The sequence below is a fragment of the Symphalangus syndactylus genome, chromosome 1 (genome assembly GCF_028878055.3).
Source record: "Symphalangus syndactylus isolate Jambi chromosome 1, NHGRI_mSymSyn1-v2.1_pri, whole genome shotgun sequence".
Taxonomy (NCBI): domain Eukaryota; kingdom Metazoa; phylum Chordata; class Mammalia; order Primates; family Hylobatidae; genus Symphalangus; species Symphalangus syndactylus.
This window is the reverse complement of record NC_072423.2, coordinates 16,666,558-16,686,318: the sequence shown is the minus strand read 5'-3', so window position 1 is coordinate 16,686,318 and position 19,761 is coordinate 16,666,558. Positions and strand designations below refer to the sequence as shown.

At 39.5% G+C, this 19,761-nt stretch overlaps 1 protein-coding gene across 8 annotated transcripts in view; it reads right to left on the bottom strand.

The window, feature by feature from the left end:
- RTTN (rotatin) overlaps window positions 1-19,761 on the bottom strand; it is a 205,391-nt gene that overhangs the window by 88,534 nt on the left and 97,096 nt on the right. For all 8 annotated transcript variants that reach the window (XR_010120163.1, XR_010120168.1, XM_055296715.2 and 5 more), the window contains 3 exons: window positions 17,718-17,937; window positions 1,917-2,045; window positions 1,348-1,458 (listed from right to left, as the gene is read on the bottom strand). Coding sequence is in view for 6 of the 8 variants with exons in the window: in XM_055296715.2 (XP_055152690.1) it covers window positions 1,348-1,458; window positions 1,917-2,045; window positions 17,718-17,937 (460 nt within the window). In the remaining 2 variants the exon portion in view is untranslated. The remainder of the gene's footprint in view (window positions 1-1,347; window positions 1,459-1,916; window positions 2,046-17,717; window positions 17,938-19,761) is intronic.

The following is a 19,761-nucleotide window of genomic DNA, read 5'->3' as shown; positions in this document are numbered from 1 at the left end:
CTGCCCTTGAAGACAGCTTTATGGGCGGGGCTCTTGAAGATAGCCAAAGGGATGGGGTCACCCCATAGAGCCATCTAGATGCTGTCACTCTGGTGGGCCTGTAAGGCACAGCATCAAGCCAAAGAACATTATCCTTGAGCATTAAGATCTAATGAAATTTGCTTTGCTAGGCTTTGGACTTGCTTGGGACCCATCACTTCTTCCTTTTTTCCTATTTCTCTCTTTCGGAATGGGAATGTCTATTCTACCATCATCTTTTGGAAGCACATAACTTGTATGGATTCACAGGTTCACATCTGGCGAAGAATTCTGTCTCAGGAGGGTTTGTATCTGGAGACTTACCCAGATGTGGTTTAGATGATATTTAGATGAGATTTTGGACTTTAGACTTTACAGTTGATTTTGGAATAAGTTAAGACTTCTGAGGTTGTTGAGGGAGAATAAAAGCATTTTGCATGGAAGAAGAACATGAAGTTCAGGGGCTCAGGGGTGGAAAACTATGAACTGAACTGCATCCCTCCAAAACTCATATGTTGAAGCCTTTATGCTCAAGTGACTACAATTGAAGATAGGGTTTCTAAGAGATAATTGAGGTTTAATGAGATCATAAAGGAATGGTCCTATCTCCATAAGACTGGTAAACTTACAACAACAACAAAGAAAAAGACACATCTGTCCCTATACCACCCCTCCCTCCCCTGCCCCACATGCATGGACCAAGGAAAGGCCATGTGAATACACAGCAAGAAGGAAGCTGTGTACAAGCCAGAAGAAGAGCCCTCACCAGAACTTGACTGTGCCAGCACCCTGATCTTGGACTTTCAGCTTCCAAAACTTCTATGAGTAAAGAAGTTTCTGTTGTCTAAGCCACCCAGTCTATGGTATTTTGTGATGGCGGCCTAGGCTAAAACAGAGCTTAAATAAAACATAAGGTAGAGTCACTACAATAATCCCATAATATAAGTAGGTATATGCATATATGTTTTGTGTCTTTTTTGTTTGTTTTTTGAGATGGAGTCTTGCTCTGTCACCCAGGCTGGAGTGCAGTGGCACAATCTCGGCTCACTGCAAGCTCTGCCTCCCAGGTTCACATCATTCTCCTGCTGCAGCCTCCCGAGTAGCTGGGACTACAGGTGTCTGCCACCACACCCAGCTAATTTTTTTGTATTTTTAGTAGAGACGGGGTTTCACTGTGTTAGCCAGGATGGTCTCGATCTCCTGACCTCGTGATCCATCTGCCTCGGCCTCCCAAAGTGCTGGGATTACAGGCGTGAGCCACCGCACCTGGCCCCATGTCATTTGTTTTTTAATCTAAACACAATACATTTGATTCTCCTTCACACTCACCTCTGGGTCCCGATCAACCCACAATGGAATCAACCAAGCCAACCCTTGTTGAGTAGGAATATATTCTTCACTATGACTGCCCAAAGGCAAGAACCAAAGTGACATCCACTCCTAGAGGGAAAAAAGGGAAACAGAAATACTTTAGGTAAGTTTCTAAAAATAAAATGCAGGAAGGTTAAAACAAGAATTTTTAATGAAAACAACGTAAAAATGTATTTTATACTTGGTTTTAATCCATTATTCAGCCAAAACAAGGCAAATAAAAAAATCTCAGTTTCTCCTTAAAAAGTTAAACATAACAATTTTTTGACAGAAGCTATTTTTCCTATAATGTAGACAAAATGTAGTTTTTCAGTGAATGCACATTTTAATCAATTTCAAATAAGATTCAGATTTGTTAATATACGACTTCTAAGAAATATTCTAGTCAAAAATCATTCTTGTTTCCTAAAAAGAAAAGTCAAAAGAGACATTTTCATGTAGCAAGTTTACATGCTTGAAATGTGTTGGACACAGCACATTCCCTTTCAAGCAAATGTTCAGAAGACAGACAGCTTTAATGCGCTCACCGAGCTCCCAGCCTGGGCCATCATCTCATGGGATAAGTGAAGCAAGCAAAGAATTGTGCTCTTTGTAACACCTTTTCCCATGAAGGACATAGCATTTCCTCCACGCTCCACATAAAAAGAAGTAATGACCTGAAAAACAAATGTAAACAATTTCATGGTGGCTTTATTCTTAATGGTATATAAAGATACATATATAACTGTCTACTGACTCATATGAATTAATCCTTACCTTATAAAGTTGTAACATTTTTAGTTTATATACTTAAAAATGAATAAGATGGTAAATTTTATGTTATGGGTATTTTACCATTGTTAAAAGAAAATATTCTTCAGCCTACATAACATAGCAAGACCCAGTCTCTACTTTAAAAAAGAAAAAAAATAGCCAGGCATGGCAGTGGACACCTGTAGTCCCAGCTACTGGGGAAGCTGAGGAGGGAGGATCACTTGAGCCTGGGAGCTGGAGCTTGCAGTGAGCTATGACTGCACCACTGCACTTGGCCTAAGTTACAGAGGGAGATCCTGTAATTTTTCAAAACAAAAACAAAAATTCTTAGTTTCAATATTTTTCCTTTTAAAGTCTATAAAAAAAAAAAGATGTGTGGTGCCCTCCTAGTACACAGTTGTAACTTAGAATATGCTTATATTTTTAAAAATGTTATAGCATCCTTTTAAAGAGTTTATAAATAATTTGTGCTGGTTTTCAAGGGGAATGCTTCCAGCTTTTGCTCATTCAGTATGATATTGGCTGTGGGTTTGTCATAAATAGTTCTTATTATTTTGAGATATGTTTCATCAATACCTAGTTTATTGAGAATTTTTAGCATGAAGGGATGTTGAATTTTATCAAAGGCCTTTTCTGCATCTATTGAGATAATCATGTGGTTTTTCTCTTTGGTTCTGTTTATGTGATGGATTACATTTATTGATTTGCATATGTTGAAAGGGCCTTGCATCCCAGGGATGAAGTAGACTTGATCTTGGTGAATAAACTTTTTGATGTGCTGCTGGATTGGGTTTGCCAGTCTTTTATTGAGGATTTTGCATTGATGTTCATCAGTGATACTGACCTGAAAATTTCTTTTTTTGTTGTGTCTCTGCCAGATTTTGGTATCAGGATGATGCTGGCCTCATAAAATGAGTTAGGGAGGATTCCCTCTTTTCTATCGTTTGGAATAGTTTCAGAAGGAATGGTACCAGCTCCTCTCTGTACCTCTGGTAGAATTCGGCTGTGAATTCCTCTGGTCCGTTTTTTTGGTTGGTAGGCTATTAATTACTGCCTCAATTTCAGAACTTGTTATTGGTCTATTCAGGAATTCAACTTCTTCCTGGTTTAGTCTTGGGAGGGTGTATGTGTCCAGGAATTTATCCATTTATTCTAATTTTCTAGTTTATTTGCGTAGAGGTGTTTATAATATTCTCTGATGGTAGTTTGGATTTCTGTGGGATCAGTGCTGATCTCCCCTTTATCATTTTTTATTGCATCTATTTGATTCTTCTCTTTTCTTCATTAGTCAGGCTAGTGGTCTATCTATTTTGTTGATCTTTTCCAAAAAACCAGCTCCTGGATTCATTGATTTTTTTTGAAGGGTTTTTCGTGTCTCTGTCGCCTTCAGTTCTGCTCTGATCTTAGTTATTTCTTGTCTTCTGCAAGCTTTTGAATTTGTTTGCTGTTGCTTCTCTAGTTCTTCTAATTGTGATGTTAGGGTGTTGATTTTAGATCTTTCTCCCTTTCACCTGTGAGCATTTTGTGCTATAAATTTCCCTCTAAACACTGCTTTAGCTGTGTCCCAGAGATTCTGGTATATTGTGTCTTTGTTCTCTTTGGTTTCAAAGAACTAATTTGTTTCTGCCTTAATTGTGTTACTTACCCAGCAGTCATTCAGGAGCAGGTTGTTTAGTTTCCATGTAGTTGTGTGGTTTGTAGTGAGTTTCTCAATGCTGACTTCTAATTTGATTGCACTGTGGTCTGAGGGGCTGTTTCTATGATTTCCGTTCTTTTGAGTTTGCTGAGGAGTGTTTTACTTCCAATTATGTGGTCAATTTTAGAATAAGTGCGATGTGGTGCTGAGAAGAATGTATATTCTGTTGATTTGCGGTGGAGAGTTCTGTAGATGTCTATTAGGTCTGCTTGGTCCAGAGTTGAGTTCAACTCTTGAATATCCCTTTTTTTTTTTTCTGAATAGCCTTTTTAATTTTCAGTCTCGTTGATCTAATGTTGACAGTGGGGTATTAAAGTCTCCCACTGTTATTGTGTGGAAATCTAAGTCTCTTTGTAAGTCTCTAAGAACTTGCTTTATGAATCTGGGTGCTCCTGTATTGGGTGCATATATATTTAGGATAGTTAGCTCTTCTTGCTGTATTGATCCCTTTATCATTATGTAATGCCTTTTTTTTTTTATCTTTGTTGGTTTAAAGTCTGTTTTATCAGTGATGAAAATTGCAACCCCTGCTTTTTTCTTTCCATTTTCTTGGGAAATCATCCTCCATCCCTTTATTTCGAACATATGTGTGTCTCTGCATGTGAGATGAGTCTCCTCAATATAGCACACTGATGGGTCTTGACTCTCTATCCAATTTGCCAGTCTGTGTCTTTTAATTGGGGCATTTAGCCTGTTTACATTTAAGATTAATATTGTTAAGCATGAATTTGATCCTGTCATTATGATGCTAGCTGGTTATTTTGCCTGTTAGTTGATGCAGTTTCTTCATAGCATCAATGGTCTTTACAATTTGGTATGCTTTTGCAGCGGTTGGTACTGGTTGTTCCTTTCCATGTTTAGTGATTCCTTCAGGAGCTCTTGTAAGGCAGGCCTGGTGGTGACAAAATCTCTCAGCATTTGCTTGTTTCTAAAGGATTTTCTCCTTCGCTTTTGAAGCTTAGTTTGGCTAGATATGAAATTCTGGGTTGAAAATTATTTTCTTTAATATTGAATACAGGCCCCTACTCTCTTCTGGCTTGTAGGGTGTCTGAGAGAGAACCGCTGTTAAGACTAACGGGGATGGGCTTCCCTTTGTTGGTAACCTGACCTCTCTGGCTGCCCTTAACATATTCTCCTTTGTTTCAGCCTTGGTAAATCTGATGATTACATGTCTTGGGGTTGCTCTTCTCAGGGAGCACCTTTGTGGTGATCTCTGTATTTCCTGAATTGGAATGTTGGCCTGTCTTGACAGGTTGGGGAAGTTCTCTTGGAAAATATCCTGAAGAGTGTTTTCCAATTTGGTCCATCCTCCCTGTCACTTTCAGGTACACCAATCAAACATAGGTTCAGTCTTTTCACATAGTCCCATATTTCTTGGAGGTTTTGTTCATTCCCTTTTGTTTTTTTTTCCTCTAATCTTGTCTTCACGCTTTATTTCATTAAGTTGATCTTCAATCTCTGATATCCTTTCTTCTGATTCATCGATTCAGCTATTGATACTTGTGTATGTGTCAAGAAGTTCTGGTGCTGTGTTTTTCACCTACGTCATTTATGTTCTTCTCTAAACCAGTTATTCTAGTTAGCCATTCCTCTACCCTTTTTTCAAGGTTATTAGCTTCCTTGCATTGGATTAGAACATGCTCCTTTAGCTTGGAGGAGTTTGTTATTACCTACCTTCTGAAGCCTACTTCTGTCAATTCACCAAACTCATTCTCTGTCCAGTTTTGTTCCCTTACTGGCAAGAAGTTGTGATCCTTTGGAGGAGAAGAGGCGTTCTGGTTTCTGGAATTTTCAGCCTTTTTGCACTGGGTTTTCCTCATCTTCGTGGATTTATCTACCTTTGGTCTTTGATGTTGGTGACCCTTGGATGGGGTCTCTGAGTGGAAGTCCTTTTTGTTGATGTTGACGCTATTCCTGTTTGTTAGCTTTCCTTCTAAGAGTCAGGCCCCTCTGCTGCAGATCTGCTGGAGTTGGCTGGAGGTCCACTCCAGACCCTGTTTGCCTGGGTATCACCAGTGGAGGCTGCAGAACAGCAAAGATTGCTGCTTGTTCCTTACTCTGGAAGCTTCGTCCCAGAGGGGCACCGCCAGATGCCAGTGGAGCTCTCCTATATGAGATGTCTGTCAACCCGTGCTGGGAGGTGTCTCCCAGTCAGGAGGCACGGGGTTCAGGGACCCACTTAAGGAGGCAGTCTGTCCCTTAGCAGAGCTTGAGTGCTGTGCTGGGAGATCCGCTGCTCTCTTCAGAGCAGGCAGGCAAGAACATTTAAGTTTGCTGAAGCTGTGTCCACAGCTGCCCCTTCCCCAAGGTCAAAAATTTTAAATTTTAAGTGGCTACTTGAAAAATAAAATATCTAAATGATCAGGTCCTTATTATCTTCCTCTAAGTCATCTTTGGAGATATCTAACATCTGTGATCTGTGTAATGATTTTTAATTCTAGCTTATAAATGACAAGCCAAGAACTTTGACAATATTTTCTTTCAACTTGATATTTTTGTCAGACCTCTGGCATTATACATCATGTATCTGATTTAAAGATGTAATTATCATAGTTTATTCACCTATCATAATTAATCATGCTTAGTTAAAAAGTCTCATTTCACAGCTACAAAAAGCAAATACTCATATTCAAATTTCACTGTGCAGAAACAAGCTAATCTCTTATTAGAAATATGGCTCCCTTCCAAAAAGGAAACAGCTTTAATTACTAAGAAACTATGAAGCAAATCATTTGGACCAACAATGACTTTGTTTCAATGTTCTCTCACATAAGCCTTATTCTTTAAAAGATGAATTTAGTCATTAGTAGTACAACAGGGATACCTGTTTATGTAATTAATAAACTAAGCAGATAGTCCCAAGATTAAATGTTACCCTGCTACAATTTTTAACAAAAGTGACAGATTTCTTCCTAATATTTTCCTACCATTTAACATAAAGTCATAAAGATTTTCTGCTCGAGATGTTTTATGAAGCACAAAACGAACTCCTTTTTAAACCAAAGCAAGATTTGCTAATCAAATTTTTTATAACTGCAAAACATTACATAACAGGGACTGTGCTTTTTATGTATCCTTTACCTAACAAACTGTTACTAAGTTTTATTACCTCAAAGACAACTGAACATAGAATGGACTACTGCCTTTTTGCCTACACTTCTTACCTAAAACTAAGCCCTTTGGTTCTCCAATACCATGAACAGTTCATTTCAATTTCTGGTATTTGAAACATAGGTGTGATCTAAGGTCTTTGCACATAATTTTTTTAAAAAAAAGCACTTCTGATAGTTTCTAAACATAAATGAGGCAACACTTCACTTCTTCTTTAGTTACTGCTGTGGCAGGTCCTCACCTATTCCTGATTTCAAAGAGTAAAACTCACTTTCTAGAGGAGACAGACTCTGTAAAAGGTTGATAGAGTATTTATAAATCACATTACAAAAAATGCTATAAACTAGGTGCTTATAGGTTCAATTTTTTTTTTTTTTAATTTTTAAACCTTTAGGTTCAGGGGTACACGTGAATGTTTGTTACACAGGTAAACTCATGAGAACAAAGTTACAACACATCAGAATCTCTGGAACACAGCTAAGGCAGTGTTAAGACGGAAATTCATAGCACTAAATGCCTCCATCAAAAAGTTATAAAGATCTCAAATTAACAACATCACAACTGAAAGAATTAGAGAAGCAATAACAAATCAACCCCAAACTAGCAGAAGACAAGAAATAACCAAAATCAGAGCTGAACTGAAGGAAATCAAGACACGAAAAACCATTCAAATGGTCACTGGATCCAGGAGTTGTTTTTCTGAAAAACTAAATGAGATACATAGGCCACTAGCTAGACTAACTGAATTATATTTTAAATGCACTAGAGGAGCTGACTTTGTAAGAAATATTATCATTAACTCTTTAATATACCTGTTTTTTAAAATTCATACATTTCTGATAGACAGCAGAAAATAACTAATTAGTATACTGACAGTTGATCCTTTTTCAATATTTATAATTAAAAAATGAAGTTTAATTTTTTTATATACTTTAAGTTCTAGAGTACATGTGCACAATGTACAGGTTTGTTACATATGTATACATGTGCCATGCTGGTGTGCTGCACCCATTAACTTGTCATTTACATTAGGTATATCTCCTAATGCTATCCCTCCACCCTCCCCCTAACTGATGACAGGACCCGGTGTGTGATGTTCCCCACCCTGTGTCCAAGTGTTTTCACTGTTCAATTCCCACCTATGAGTACGAACATGCAGTGTTCGGTTATCTGTCCTTGCGATAGTTTGCTGAGAATGATGGTTTCCAGCTTCATCCATGTCCCTACAAAGGACATGAACTCATCCTATTTTACGGCTGCATAGTATTACATGGTGTATATGTGCCACATTTTCTTCATCCAGTCTATCGTTGATGGACATTTGGGCTACTTCCATGATTATAGCAGCATGATTTATAATCCTTTGGGTATATACCCAGTAATGGAATGGCTGGGTAAAATGGTATTTCTAGTTCTAGATCCTTAAGGAATCACCACACTGTCTGCCACAATGGTTGAACTAGTTTACAGTCCCACCAACAGTGTAAAAGTGTTCCTATTTCTCCACATCCTCTCCAGCACCTGTTGTTTCCTGACTTTTTAATGATCGCCATTCTGACTGGTGTGAGATGGTTTCTCATTGTGGTTTTGATTTGCATCTCTGCTGGCCAGTGATGATGAGCATTCTTTCATGTGTCTGTTGGCTACATAAATGTCTTCTTTTGAGAAGTGTCTGTTCATATCCTTTGCCCACTTTTCGATGAGGTTGTTTGATTTTTTTCTTGTAAATTTCTTTAAGTTCTTTATAGATTCTGGATATTAGCCCTTTGTCAGATGGGTAGATTGCAAAAATTTTCTCCCATTCTGTAGGTTGCCTGTTCACTCCGATGGTAGTTTCTTTTGCTGTGCAGAAGCTCTTTAGTTTAATTAGATCCCATTTGTCTATTTTGGCTTTTGTTGCCATTGCTTTTGGTGTTTTAGTCATGAAGTCCTTGCCCATGCCTATGTCCTGAATGGTATTGCCTAGGTTTTCTTCTAGGGTTTTTATGGATTTAGGTCTAACATTTAAGTCTTTAATCCATCTTGAATTACTTTTTGTATAAGGTGTAAGGAAAGCATCCAGTTTGAGCTTTCTACATATGGCTAGCCAGTTTTCCTAGCACCATTTATTAAATAGGGAATCCTTTCCCCATTTCTTATTTTTGTCACGTTTGTCAAGGATCAGATGGTTGTAGCTGTGTGGTATTATTTCTGAGGGCTCTGTTCTGTTCCATTGGTCTATATCTCTGTTTTGGTACCAGTACCATGCTGTTTTGGTTACTGCAGCCTTGTAGTATAGTTTGAAGTCAGGTAGCATGATGCCTCCAGCTTTGTTCTTTTGGCTTAGGATTGTCTTTGCAATGCAGGCTCTTCTTTATTTCCATTTGACCTTTAAAGTAGTTTTTTTCCAATTCTGTGAAGAAAGTCATTGGTAGCTTGACGAAGATGGCATTGAATCTATAAATTACCTTGGCCAGTATGGCCATTTTCACGATATTGATTCTTACTATCCATAAGCATGGAATGTTCTTCCATTTGTTTGTATCCTCTTTTATTTCATTGAGCAGTGGTTTGTAGTTCTCCTTGAAGAGGTCCTTCACATCCCTTGTAAGTTGGATTCCTAGGTATTTTATTCTCTTTGAAGCAATTGTGAATGGGAGTTCACTCATGATTTGCTCTCTGTTTGTCTGTTATTGGTGTATAAGAATGCATGTGATTTTTGCACCTTGATTTTGTATCCTGAGACTTTGCTGAAGTTGCTTATCAGCTTAAGGAGATTTTGGGCTGAGACGATGGGGTTTTCTAAATATACAATCATGTCATCTGTAAACAGGGACAATTTGACTTCCTCTTTTCCTAACTCAATACCCTTTATTTCCTTCTCCTGCCTGATTGCCCTGGCCAGAACTTCCAACACTGTTGAATAGGAGTGGTGAGAGAGGGCATCCCTGTCTTGTGCCAGTTTTCAAAGGGAATGCTTCCAGTTTTTGCCCATTCAGTATGATATTGGCTATGGGTTTGTCATAGATAGCTCTTATTATTGTGAGATATGTGCCATCAATACCTAATTTATTGAGAGTTTTTTAGCATGAAGGGCTGTTGCATTTTGTCAAAGGCCTTTTCTGCATCTATTGAGATAATCATGTGGTTTTTGTCTTTGGTTCTGTTTATATGATGGATTACGTTTATTGATCTGTGCGTGTTGAACCAGCCTTGCATCCCAGGGATGAAGCCCACTTGATCATGGTGGATAAGCTTTTTCATGTGCTGCTGGATTCAGTTTGCCAGTATTTTATTGAGGATTTTTGCATTGATGTTCATCAGGGATATTGGTCTAAAATTCTCTTTTTTGTTGTGTCTCTGCCAGGCTTTGGTATCAAGATGATGCTGGCCTCATAAAATGAGTAGGGAGGATTCCCTTTTTTTCTATTGATTGGAATAGTTTTAGAAGGAATGGTACTAGCTCCTCTTCGTACCTCTGGTAGAATTCAGCTGTGAATCCATCTGGTCCTGGACTTTTTTTGTTTGGTAGGCTAATAATTATTGCCTTAATTTCAGAGCCTTTTATTGGTCTATTCAGGATTTCAACTTCTTCCTGGTTTAGTCTTGGGAGGGTGTATGTGTCCAGGAATTTATCCATTTCTTCTAGATTTTCTAGTTTATTTGCATAGAGGAGTTTACAGTATTCTCTGATGGTAGTTTGTAGTCTTGCTAGTGGTGTATTTATTTTGTTAATCTTTTCAAAAAACCAGCTTCTGGATTCACTGATTTTTTTTGAAGGGTTTTTTGTGTCTCTATCTCCTTCAGTTCTGCTCTGTTCTTAGTTATTTCTTGACTTCTGCTAGCTTCTGAATGTGTTTACTCTTGCTTCTCTAGTTCTTTTAACTGTGACGTTAGGGTGTCAATTTTAGATCTTTCCTGCTTTCTCCTGTGTGCATTTAGTGCTATAAATTTCCCTTTATACACTGCTTTAAATGTGTCCCAGAAATTCTGGTATATTGTGTCTTTATTCTCATTGGTTTCAAAGAACATCTTTATTTCTGCCTTCATTTCGTTATGTACCCAGTAGTCATTTAGGAGCAGGTTGTTCAGTTTCCATGTAGTTGAGCAGTTCTGAGTGAGTTTCTTAATCCTGAGTTCTAGTTTGATTACACTGTGGTCTGAGACACAGTTTGTCATAATTTCTGTTCTTTTACATTTGCTGAGGACTGCTTTAATTCCAACTATGTGGTCAATTTTGGAATAAGTGTGATGTCGTGCTGAGAAGAATGTATATTCTGTTGATTTGGGGTGGAGAGTTCTGTAGATGCCTGTTAGGTCTGCTTGATGCAGAGCTTAGTTGAAGTCCTGGATATCCTTGTTAACTTTCTGTCTCATTGATCTGTCTAATGTTGACAGTGGGGTGTTAAAGTCTCCCATTATTATTGTGTGGGAGTCTAGTCTCTTTGTAGGTCTCTAAGGACTTGCTTTATGAATCTGGGTGCTCCTGTATTGGGTGCATATATATTTAGGATAATTAGCTCTTCCTATTTAATTGATCCCTTTACCATTATGTAATGCCCTTGTCTCTTTAGATCTTTGTTGGTTTAAAGTCTGTTTTATCAGAGATAGGATTGCAATCCCTGCCTTTTTTTGTTTTCCAATTGCTTGGCTGATCTTCCTCTATCCCTTTATTCTGAGCCTATGTGTGTCTCTGCATGTGAGATGAGTCTCCTCAATATAGCACACTGATGGGTCTTGACTCTTTATCCAATTTGCCAGTCTGTGTCTTTTAATTGGAGCATTTAGCCCATTTACATTTACTATTGGTATGTGTGAATTTGATCCTGTCATTATGATGTTAGCTGGTTATTTTGCTTGTTAGTTGATGCAGTTTCTTCCTAGTATTGATGGTCTTTACAATTTGGCATGTTTCTGCAGTGCCTGGTACCGGTTGTTCCTTTCCACGTTTAGTGATTCCTTCAGGAGCTCTTGTAAGGCAGGCCTGGTGGTGACAAAATCTCTCAGCATTTGCTTGTCTGTAAAGGATTTTATTTCTCCTTCATTTATGAAGCTTAGTTTGGTGGGATATGAAATTCTGGGTTGAAAATTCTTTTCTTTAAGAATGTTGAATATTGGTCCCCACTCTCTTATAGAGTTTCTGCCGAGAGATCCGCTGTTAGTCTGATGGGCTTCCCTTTGTGGTAACCTGACCTTTCTGTCTGGCTGCCCTTAACATTTTTTCTGTCATTTCAACTTTGGTGAATCTGACAATTATGTGTCTTGGAGTTGCTCTTCTTGAGGAGTATCTTTGTGGCATTCTCTGTATTTCCTGAATTTGAATGTTGGCCTGCCTTGCTAGGTTGGGGAAGTTCTCCTGGATAATATCCTGAAGAGTGTTTTCCAACTTGGTTCCATTCTCCCCGTCACTTTCAGGTACACCAATCAAATGTAGATTTGGTCTTTTCACATACTCCCGTTATTTCTTGGAGGCTTTGTTTCTTTTCATTCTTTTTTCTCTAAACTTCTCTTCTCGCTTCATTTCATTCATTTGATCTTCAATCACTGATACCCTTTCTTCCACTTGATCAAATCAGCTACTGAAGCTTGTGCATGTGTCACGTGGTTCTCGTGCCATGGTTTTCATGGCATCCATCAGGTCATTTAAGGTTTTCTCTACGCTGTTTATTCTAGTTAGCCATTTGTCTAATCTTTTTTCAAGGTTTTCGGCTTCTTTGTGATGGGTTTGAACATCCTCCTTTAGCTTGGAGAAGTTTGTTATTACCGATCATGTGAAGCCTTCTTCTCTCAACTCGTCAAAGTCATTCTCCGTCCAGCTTTGTTCTGTTGCTGACAAGCAGCTGTGTTCCTCTGGAGGAGAAGAGGTGCTCTGATTTTTAGAGTTTTCAGCTTTTCTGCTCTGTTTTTTCCCCATCTTTCTGGTTTTATCTACCTTTGGTCTTTGATGATAGTGACATACAGATGGGGTTTTGGTGTGGATGTCCTTTCTGTTTGTTAGTTTCCCTTCTAACAGTCAGGACCCTCAGCTGCAGGTCTGTTGGAGTTTGCTGGAGGTCCACTCCAGATCCTGTTTGCCTGGGTATCACCAGTGCAGGCTGCAGAACAGCAAATATTACAGAACAGCAAATGTTGCTGCCTGATCCTTCCTCTGGAAGCTTCATCTCAGAGGGGCACCCAGCTGTATGAGGTGTCAGTTGGCCCCTACTGGGAAGTGTCTCCCAGTTAGGCTACTCAGGGGTTGGGGACCCACTTGAGGAGGCAGTCTGTCTGTTCTCAGATCTCAAACTCTGTAATGGGAGAACCACTACTCTCTTCAAAGCTGTCAGACAGGGACGTTTACGTCTGCAGAGGTTTCTGCTGCCTTTTGTTCAGCTATGCCCTGCCCCCAGAGGTGGAGTCTACAGAGGCAGGCAGGCCTCCTTCAGCTGCGGTGGGCTCCACCCAGTTCGAGCTTCCCAGCCACTATGATTACCTACTCAAGCCTCAGCAATGGCAGACACCCCTCCCCGAGCCTCGCTGCCGCCTTGCAGTTTGATCTCCGACTGCTGTGCTAACAGTGAGGGAAGCTCTGTAGGTGTGGGACCCTCCAAGCCAGGCGTGGGATATAATCTCCTAGTGTGGTGTTTGCTAAGACTGTTGGAAAAGCACAGTATTAGGGTGGGAGTGTCCCAATTTTCCAGGTACCGTCTGTCACGGCTTCCATTGGCTTGGAAAGGGAATTCCCCGACCTCTTGTGCTTCCCGGGTGAGGCGATGCCCTGCCCTGCTTCTGCTCACAGTCCGTGGGCTGCACCCACTGTCCGACAAGCCCTAGTGAGATGAACCCGGTACCTCAGTTGGAAATGCAGAAATCACCCGTCTTCTGCGTCGCTCACACTGGGAGCTGTAGACTGGAGCTGTTCCTACTCGGCCATCTTGGAACTTCTCCGAAATTTATTTTATTAAAGGGACTCCAGTGAAATTCATATTAAATTTTATAGTACAGCAAAGCATATTTATAATCTTTAAATTTGTTTTAAAAACAATATGTGCTTTTGGAAAAAAGTTCTAGATAAGACCAAACAAAAATATATATATACATTATTTAAATCATTATTTAATAATAAAAACACAAAAATAAAACTTATTTTTATAATAATTTGTTACATTTCCAAAATGTTTTTGAAACTGTATCTTAATTTAAAAACTATACACAATATATATGTATTATGTAGCACATATATTAATTAACTGATTCACTAACCACTATGTAAAAACCATGGTGCTAGGTCAATGAAGTAGCCATGGGATAGCAGAAACAGCCCAAAGATGATACTTACAAGCTCACAGTCTACTAGAGCAATGCAGAAAACAAAATAAAGGTCCAGGTACAGTGGCTCATGCCTGTAATAGTGGCACTTTGGTAGGCCAAAGTGGGAAGATCATTTGCACCCAAGAATTCAAGACAAACCTAGGCAACATAGTGAGACCCATCTCTACAAAGAAAATTTAAAAGCCAGCCAGGTGTAGTGGTGCACACCTGTGGCCCCAGCTACTTGGGAGGCTGAGGTGGGAAGATCACTTGGGCCCAGGAGGTTGAGGCTGTAGTGAGCTGTGATTGCGCCACTGCATTCCTGCCTGAACAACAGGGTAAGACTCTTTCTCAAAGAAATAAAGTAAAATAAATAAAAATATAATGTATTAATAGCCACATATATAAATTGTTACAGGTATATAACCTACAGGAAAGGCCAAACAATATTAGGTAAGTATCCAACTTTTGAAGAATAAGAAAAGGTTTCTAAATGAAGGTAAATAAGTAAGTTAGATCTTAAATTTTTTGTAGATATTGCCATCCCTAAACGAGAGGAAACTATGTGAAAGAAGTAGTCTTTTTAAAGTGCATTTTTATTTTGGAAAAGCAGCCAGATATAACTGAAAATTCAGAGATGTGGGAAAAAACTACAATGGGGGCAAATCTCTAAATGCAAAATTATTGAGCCTTATGCTCTTGAAAAAAAAAAAGATTTGGATTGAAAAATTTACGCTTCTGAAAAATAATCTGGCAGTAGGTATAGATTACATGATGGCAAGAAGGCACCCACAGCATGAAAACCAAATAGGAGGTTACAGATACAATTTTATCAGAAAATTCCATGTTTAGAATGTCTACTGCTATCGCTATCAATTTACTTATCTTTCAAAATCTAACTCTACAGTGCTTCCTACAAGAGTCATTCTCAAGGTCCGAACACAGTTAACAATCAAAACGAGGTTGACAGATTTGTCCAGAAAGAAAACAATGAGTAATTTTTGGATTCAGACAGTTTATTACCTACATAAACAGCAAAAGCAAGAATAGTCAAAGGTGCCAGCTACTAGTATCCCTTGCACAGGATGACATTGAAATAAAGGGGCCAGATGACTATAACAAAGATGCAGGACGCTCTGTTGCTGAGAAGCCCATGCCATGTTGCAGTAAAGCAGTTTTATAAGCTGTAGCTACGCCCCAAGGAGAGAAAGGCAGAAAGCCCAGTGCTCATCGGAACCTAGGAACCAATAAGAAACGGGCTCCTAACTGACTTCCTAACAGACAGTGAAGTAAATGAGCTGCTCACAAGCCTTTCATATTCTCATGTTCCAGAAGAATCACAGGAAATTCTGCCAAGATTTAGATTGGCTGTAGTTAAGCCTTGTCTATGAAGCCCAAGGGCAGATATGCAAAATTGTCAGGCCACTGTGATGAGGCTGTTCCCATAGAACTATGTACAACCATATCATTGTCATATTTATTATACCACAATAGAAATATTTTGACCTAAATGATGATAAAAACATGGCATAAGGCCACGCTTAGAGGATTAGAGCTCAAAATGCACATTTGAGAAAGACTTTAAAAAAAATCAATGATGTAAGCCTCTACCTTAAAATGTCAGAAAAAGAGCTGTAAACTAAACTAAAAGTAGAAGGAGATAATAAATATTGGCAGAAATAAAACACGGGAAAAACGTTAAAGACAGGCTCAACAAAGCCAAAGGTTCATTCTATTAGGAAGATAAATCAAGAAAAATTGAGAAAGGAATAATTGATGTCTGGAATGAAAGGGGACTTCACTACAGATTCAGCAGACATTAAAAGTGTAAGATGATTTGATGAATACCTTCATAGTAATAAATTTTAAAAATTGGATAAAAAGTTTTTAAGTTCTACAAAAACATAATAAGGCTGACACACATAAAAAGAAACTCTGAATGATTTTAGATCTATTTAAAAAGTCACTTCAGGCCAGGCGCAGTGGCTCACACCTGTTATCCCAACACTTTGGGAGGCCAAGGCGGGTGGATCACCTGAGGTCAGGAGGTCGACACCAGCCTGGCCAACCTGGTGAAACCCCGTCTCTACTAAAAACACAAAAATTAGCTGTGCGTGGTAACGGGTGCTTGTAATCCCAGCTACTTGGGAGGCTGAGGCAGCAGAATCACTTGAACCCGGGAGGCAGAGGTTGCAGTGAGCCGAGATCACACCACTGCACTCCAGCCTGGGCAACAGAGCAAGACTCTGTGTCATGAAAAAAAAAAAAAAAAAAAAATTAATTTCATTTCATAATTTACAATCTTCCCAAAAGGAAAACTGCAAACCAAGATTGTTTCACGATCAAATTCTACCTAACATTAGAGAACAAAATTACACTAATGCAAATCAGCTATTCCAAAAAAGAAAGTTATATAAAGGAATATAAGATTTAAAACAGTTGAAAAGGTCACGTTCTTAGAAACTCCCTGCTGCATTAATTCGTCATTCTCCCATTTTAGTCATAAGAATGGAATGATTTTGATTATTAAAAACCTGACAAATTCTTTAAGAGAAAAAAGATGCAAAACTCAAAAAACTTTTTTACATGAGCAAACAGGTAGAATAACTCTAAAAACTTCAGAATTCTAAAAAAATTGAGAAACGAAATCCACTAATATATAAAAAGAGTAATACATCACAACCTAACAGAAATGCAAGGTTGTTTAACATTTTAAAATCAATCGATAATGGAATATAAGAGAAAAATCATGTGATTATCTTAAAAGATACAGAAAAAAGCAATATACAATTATGAATTAAAAAACAAAGCTCCTAGCAAAACAGGACAAAAGAAAACTTCCTTAATTTGATTTTTCTTAATTGACCAAAAAAATATAAACAGCATACTGAAGGGTGAAAAATTAAAGGCTTCTGTTTTGATATTAGAAATAAGAATTGCTGGATACATGGTCAATGTATAAAAATTGGCTATATTTATATATTTCAATAACAGAAGATAAAATTTCAAAACAGATGCTCATTTTCACCAAAAGATAAGAATGTTCATAGCAGTAGCATCTAAAACTGCACAAACTGGAAGAAAAAGAAAAAACAAATATCCTTTAACATTGTACAGACTGAGTATGCTGTATACAAAATGCTTGGGACCAGAAGTGTGAATTTTGGAGTTCTTTGGATTTTGAAGTATCTGTATCATATACTTACTGGTTGAGCATTCCTAATCCAAAAATCCAAAACCTGAAATGCTCTAGTGAACACTTTCTTTAAGCATCAAAAGTTTCCATTTATTTTTTTGAAAATGAGAGTATTTATAAAAGTGACCTTCCTTATTAATAAAAATCACTAAAACATTTCACTATTATGACTTATATAAATAATGCATAATATTCTACATTGAACAGAGTAACATATAATGTACTTGTGGCCTGGCATAAAGTAAAAGCAATTGATAAATAGTAAATAACTACCATGTGGGGGGTGCTGCTATTTCTACTTACCTCAAGGAGACCTGACAAGTACTTCACACAGATATCTAGAGGCTTTGTGAGAGGAGAGTGTGAGCTCCATCCCGGAAACGCAGTGAGGTTAGCCATCCCTCGTAAGGTCCGCTCAAGGGACGGCAGCCCATAGAAATGAGGCGCATCCGTCACTTTCAGACACTGGAGCAGTTTCAGAGCCAGCTGCGTTTGAAAAACGTAAAGAAGTTCCGAGCATTTCCTATGTATGCAAAAGAGGGAAAATCAACCACCAAGGAAGTATAATGCACTTAATGGGCTATCTTACTGGCTATAAAAGGTTACTTAAACTCATAGTAATAGAAAAAAATGAACTAGACAAAATGGCAGAAAATATTCTCTATCAAAATGAGACTTTTCAAGGAAAGCATAAAATACCAACTAGAGAATGTCATACAAAATACAAGTAACAATTACACTGGGCCGGGGCAGTGGCTCATCCCTATAATCCCAGTGCCTTGGGAGCCTGAGGTGGGAGGATTGCTTGCGGCCAGCTTGGGCAACACAACACAGTGAGACCTCATTTCTACAAAAATGAAATAAAATAAAATAAAAATAAATTAGCCAGGTATGGTGGTGCACGCCTATAGTCCCAGCTACTCAGGAAGCTGAGGTGGGAGGATCTCTTAAGCCCAGGAGCTTGAGGTTACAGTGAACTAAGAATGTGTCACTGCACTCCAGCCTGGGAGACACAGTGAGACCCCCATCTCTTTTTTTTTTTTTTTTTTTTTAAAAAAAAAAAAGGTTGGGGGATTGCTGGCAAAATGGTCAAATAGGAACAACTCCGGTCTGCAGCTCCTGGCGAGACTGACCCAGAAGGCAGGTGATTTCTGCATTTCCAACTGAGGTACCCGGTTCATCTCATTGGGACTGGGTGGAAAGTGGGTGCAGTGCACGGAGGGCAAGCTGAAGCAGGGTGGAGCGTCGCCTCACCTGGGAAGCGCAAGGGGTCGGGGAATTTTCTCCACCACCCAAGGGACGCCGTGACAGACTGAGCCTGAGGAACTCCTGCACAGATACCGCGCTTGTCCCACGGTTTTCGCAATCTACAAACCAGGAGATTCCCTCAGTTGCCTACCCTACCAGAGTCCTGGGTTTCAAGCACAAAACTGGGCAGCCATTTGGGCAGACACCAAACGAGCTGCAAGAGTTCTTTTTTTCATACCCCAGTGGCACCTGGAACAGCAGCGAGACAGAAGTGTTCACTCTGCTGGAAAGGGGTGCTGAAGCCAGGGAGCCAAGTGGTCTGGCTCAGCAGGTCCCACTCCCACTAAGCCCAGCAAACTAAGATTCACTGGCTTGAAATTCTCGTTGCCAGCACAGCAGCAGTCTGAGATCGACCTGGGACGCTAGAGCTTGGTGGGGGGAGGGGCATCCACCATTGCTGAGGCTTCAGTAGGCAGTTTTATACTCACAGTGTAAACTAAGCCACTGGGAAGTTCAAACTGGGCAGAGCCCACTGTAGCTCAACAAGGCTGCTGTGGCCAGATTGCCAGATTTCCCTTGTCTGGGCAGGGCATCTCTGAAAAAATGGCAGCAGCCCCAGATAGGGACTTATAGATAAAACCCCCATCTCCCTGGGACAGAGCACCTGGAGGAAGGGGAGGCTGTGGGCGCCAACTTCATCAGATTTAAACGTCCCTGCCTGACGGCTCTGAAGAGAGCAGCGGACCTCCCAGCACACTGATCAAGCTCTGCTAAGGGTCAGACTGCCTCCTCAAGTGGGTCCCTGACCCCCGTGTATCCTGACTGGGAGACACCTCCCAGTAGAGGCCAACAGACACCTGATACAGGAGAGCTCTGGCTGTCATCTGGCAGGTGTGCCTCTGGAATGAAGCTTCCAGAGGAAAGATCAGGCAGCAATATTTGCTGTTCTGCAGTCTCAGCTGGCGATACCTAGGCAAACAGGGTCGAGAGTGGACCTCTAGCAAACTCCAGCAGACTGGCAGCAGAGGGGCCTGTCAGAAGGAAAACTAACAAACAGAAAGGAATGCATGTCCACTTCAAGACCCCATCTAAAGGTCAC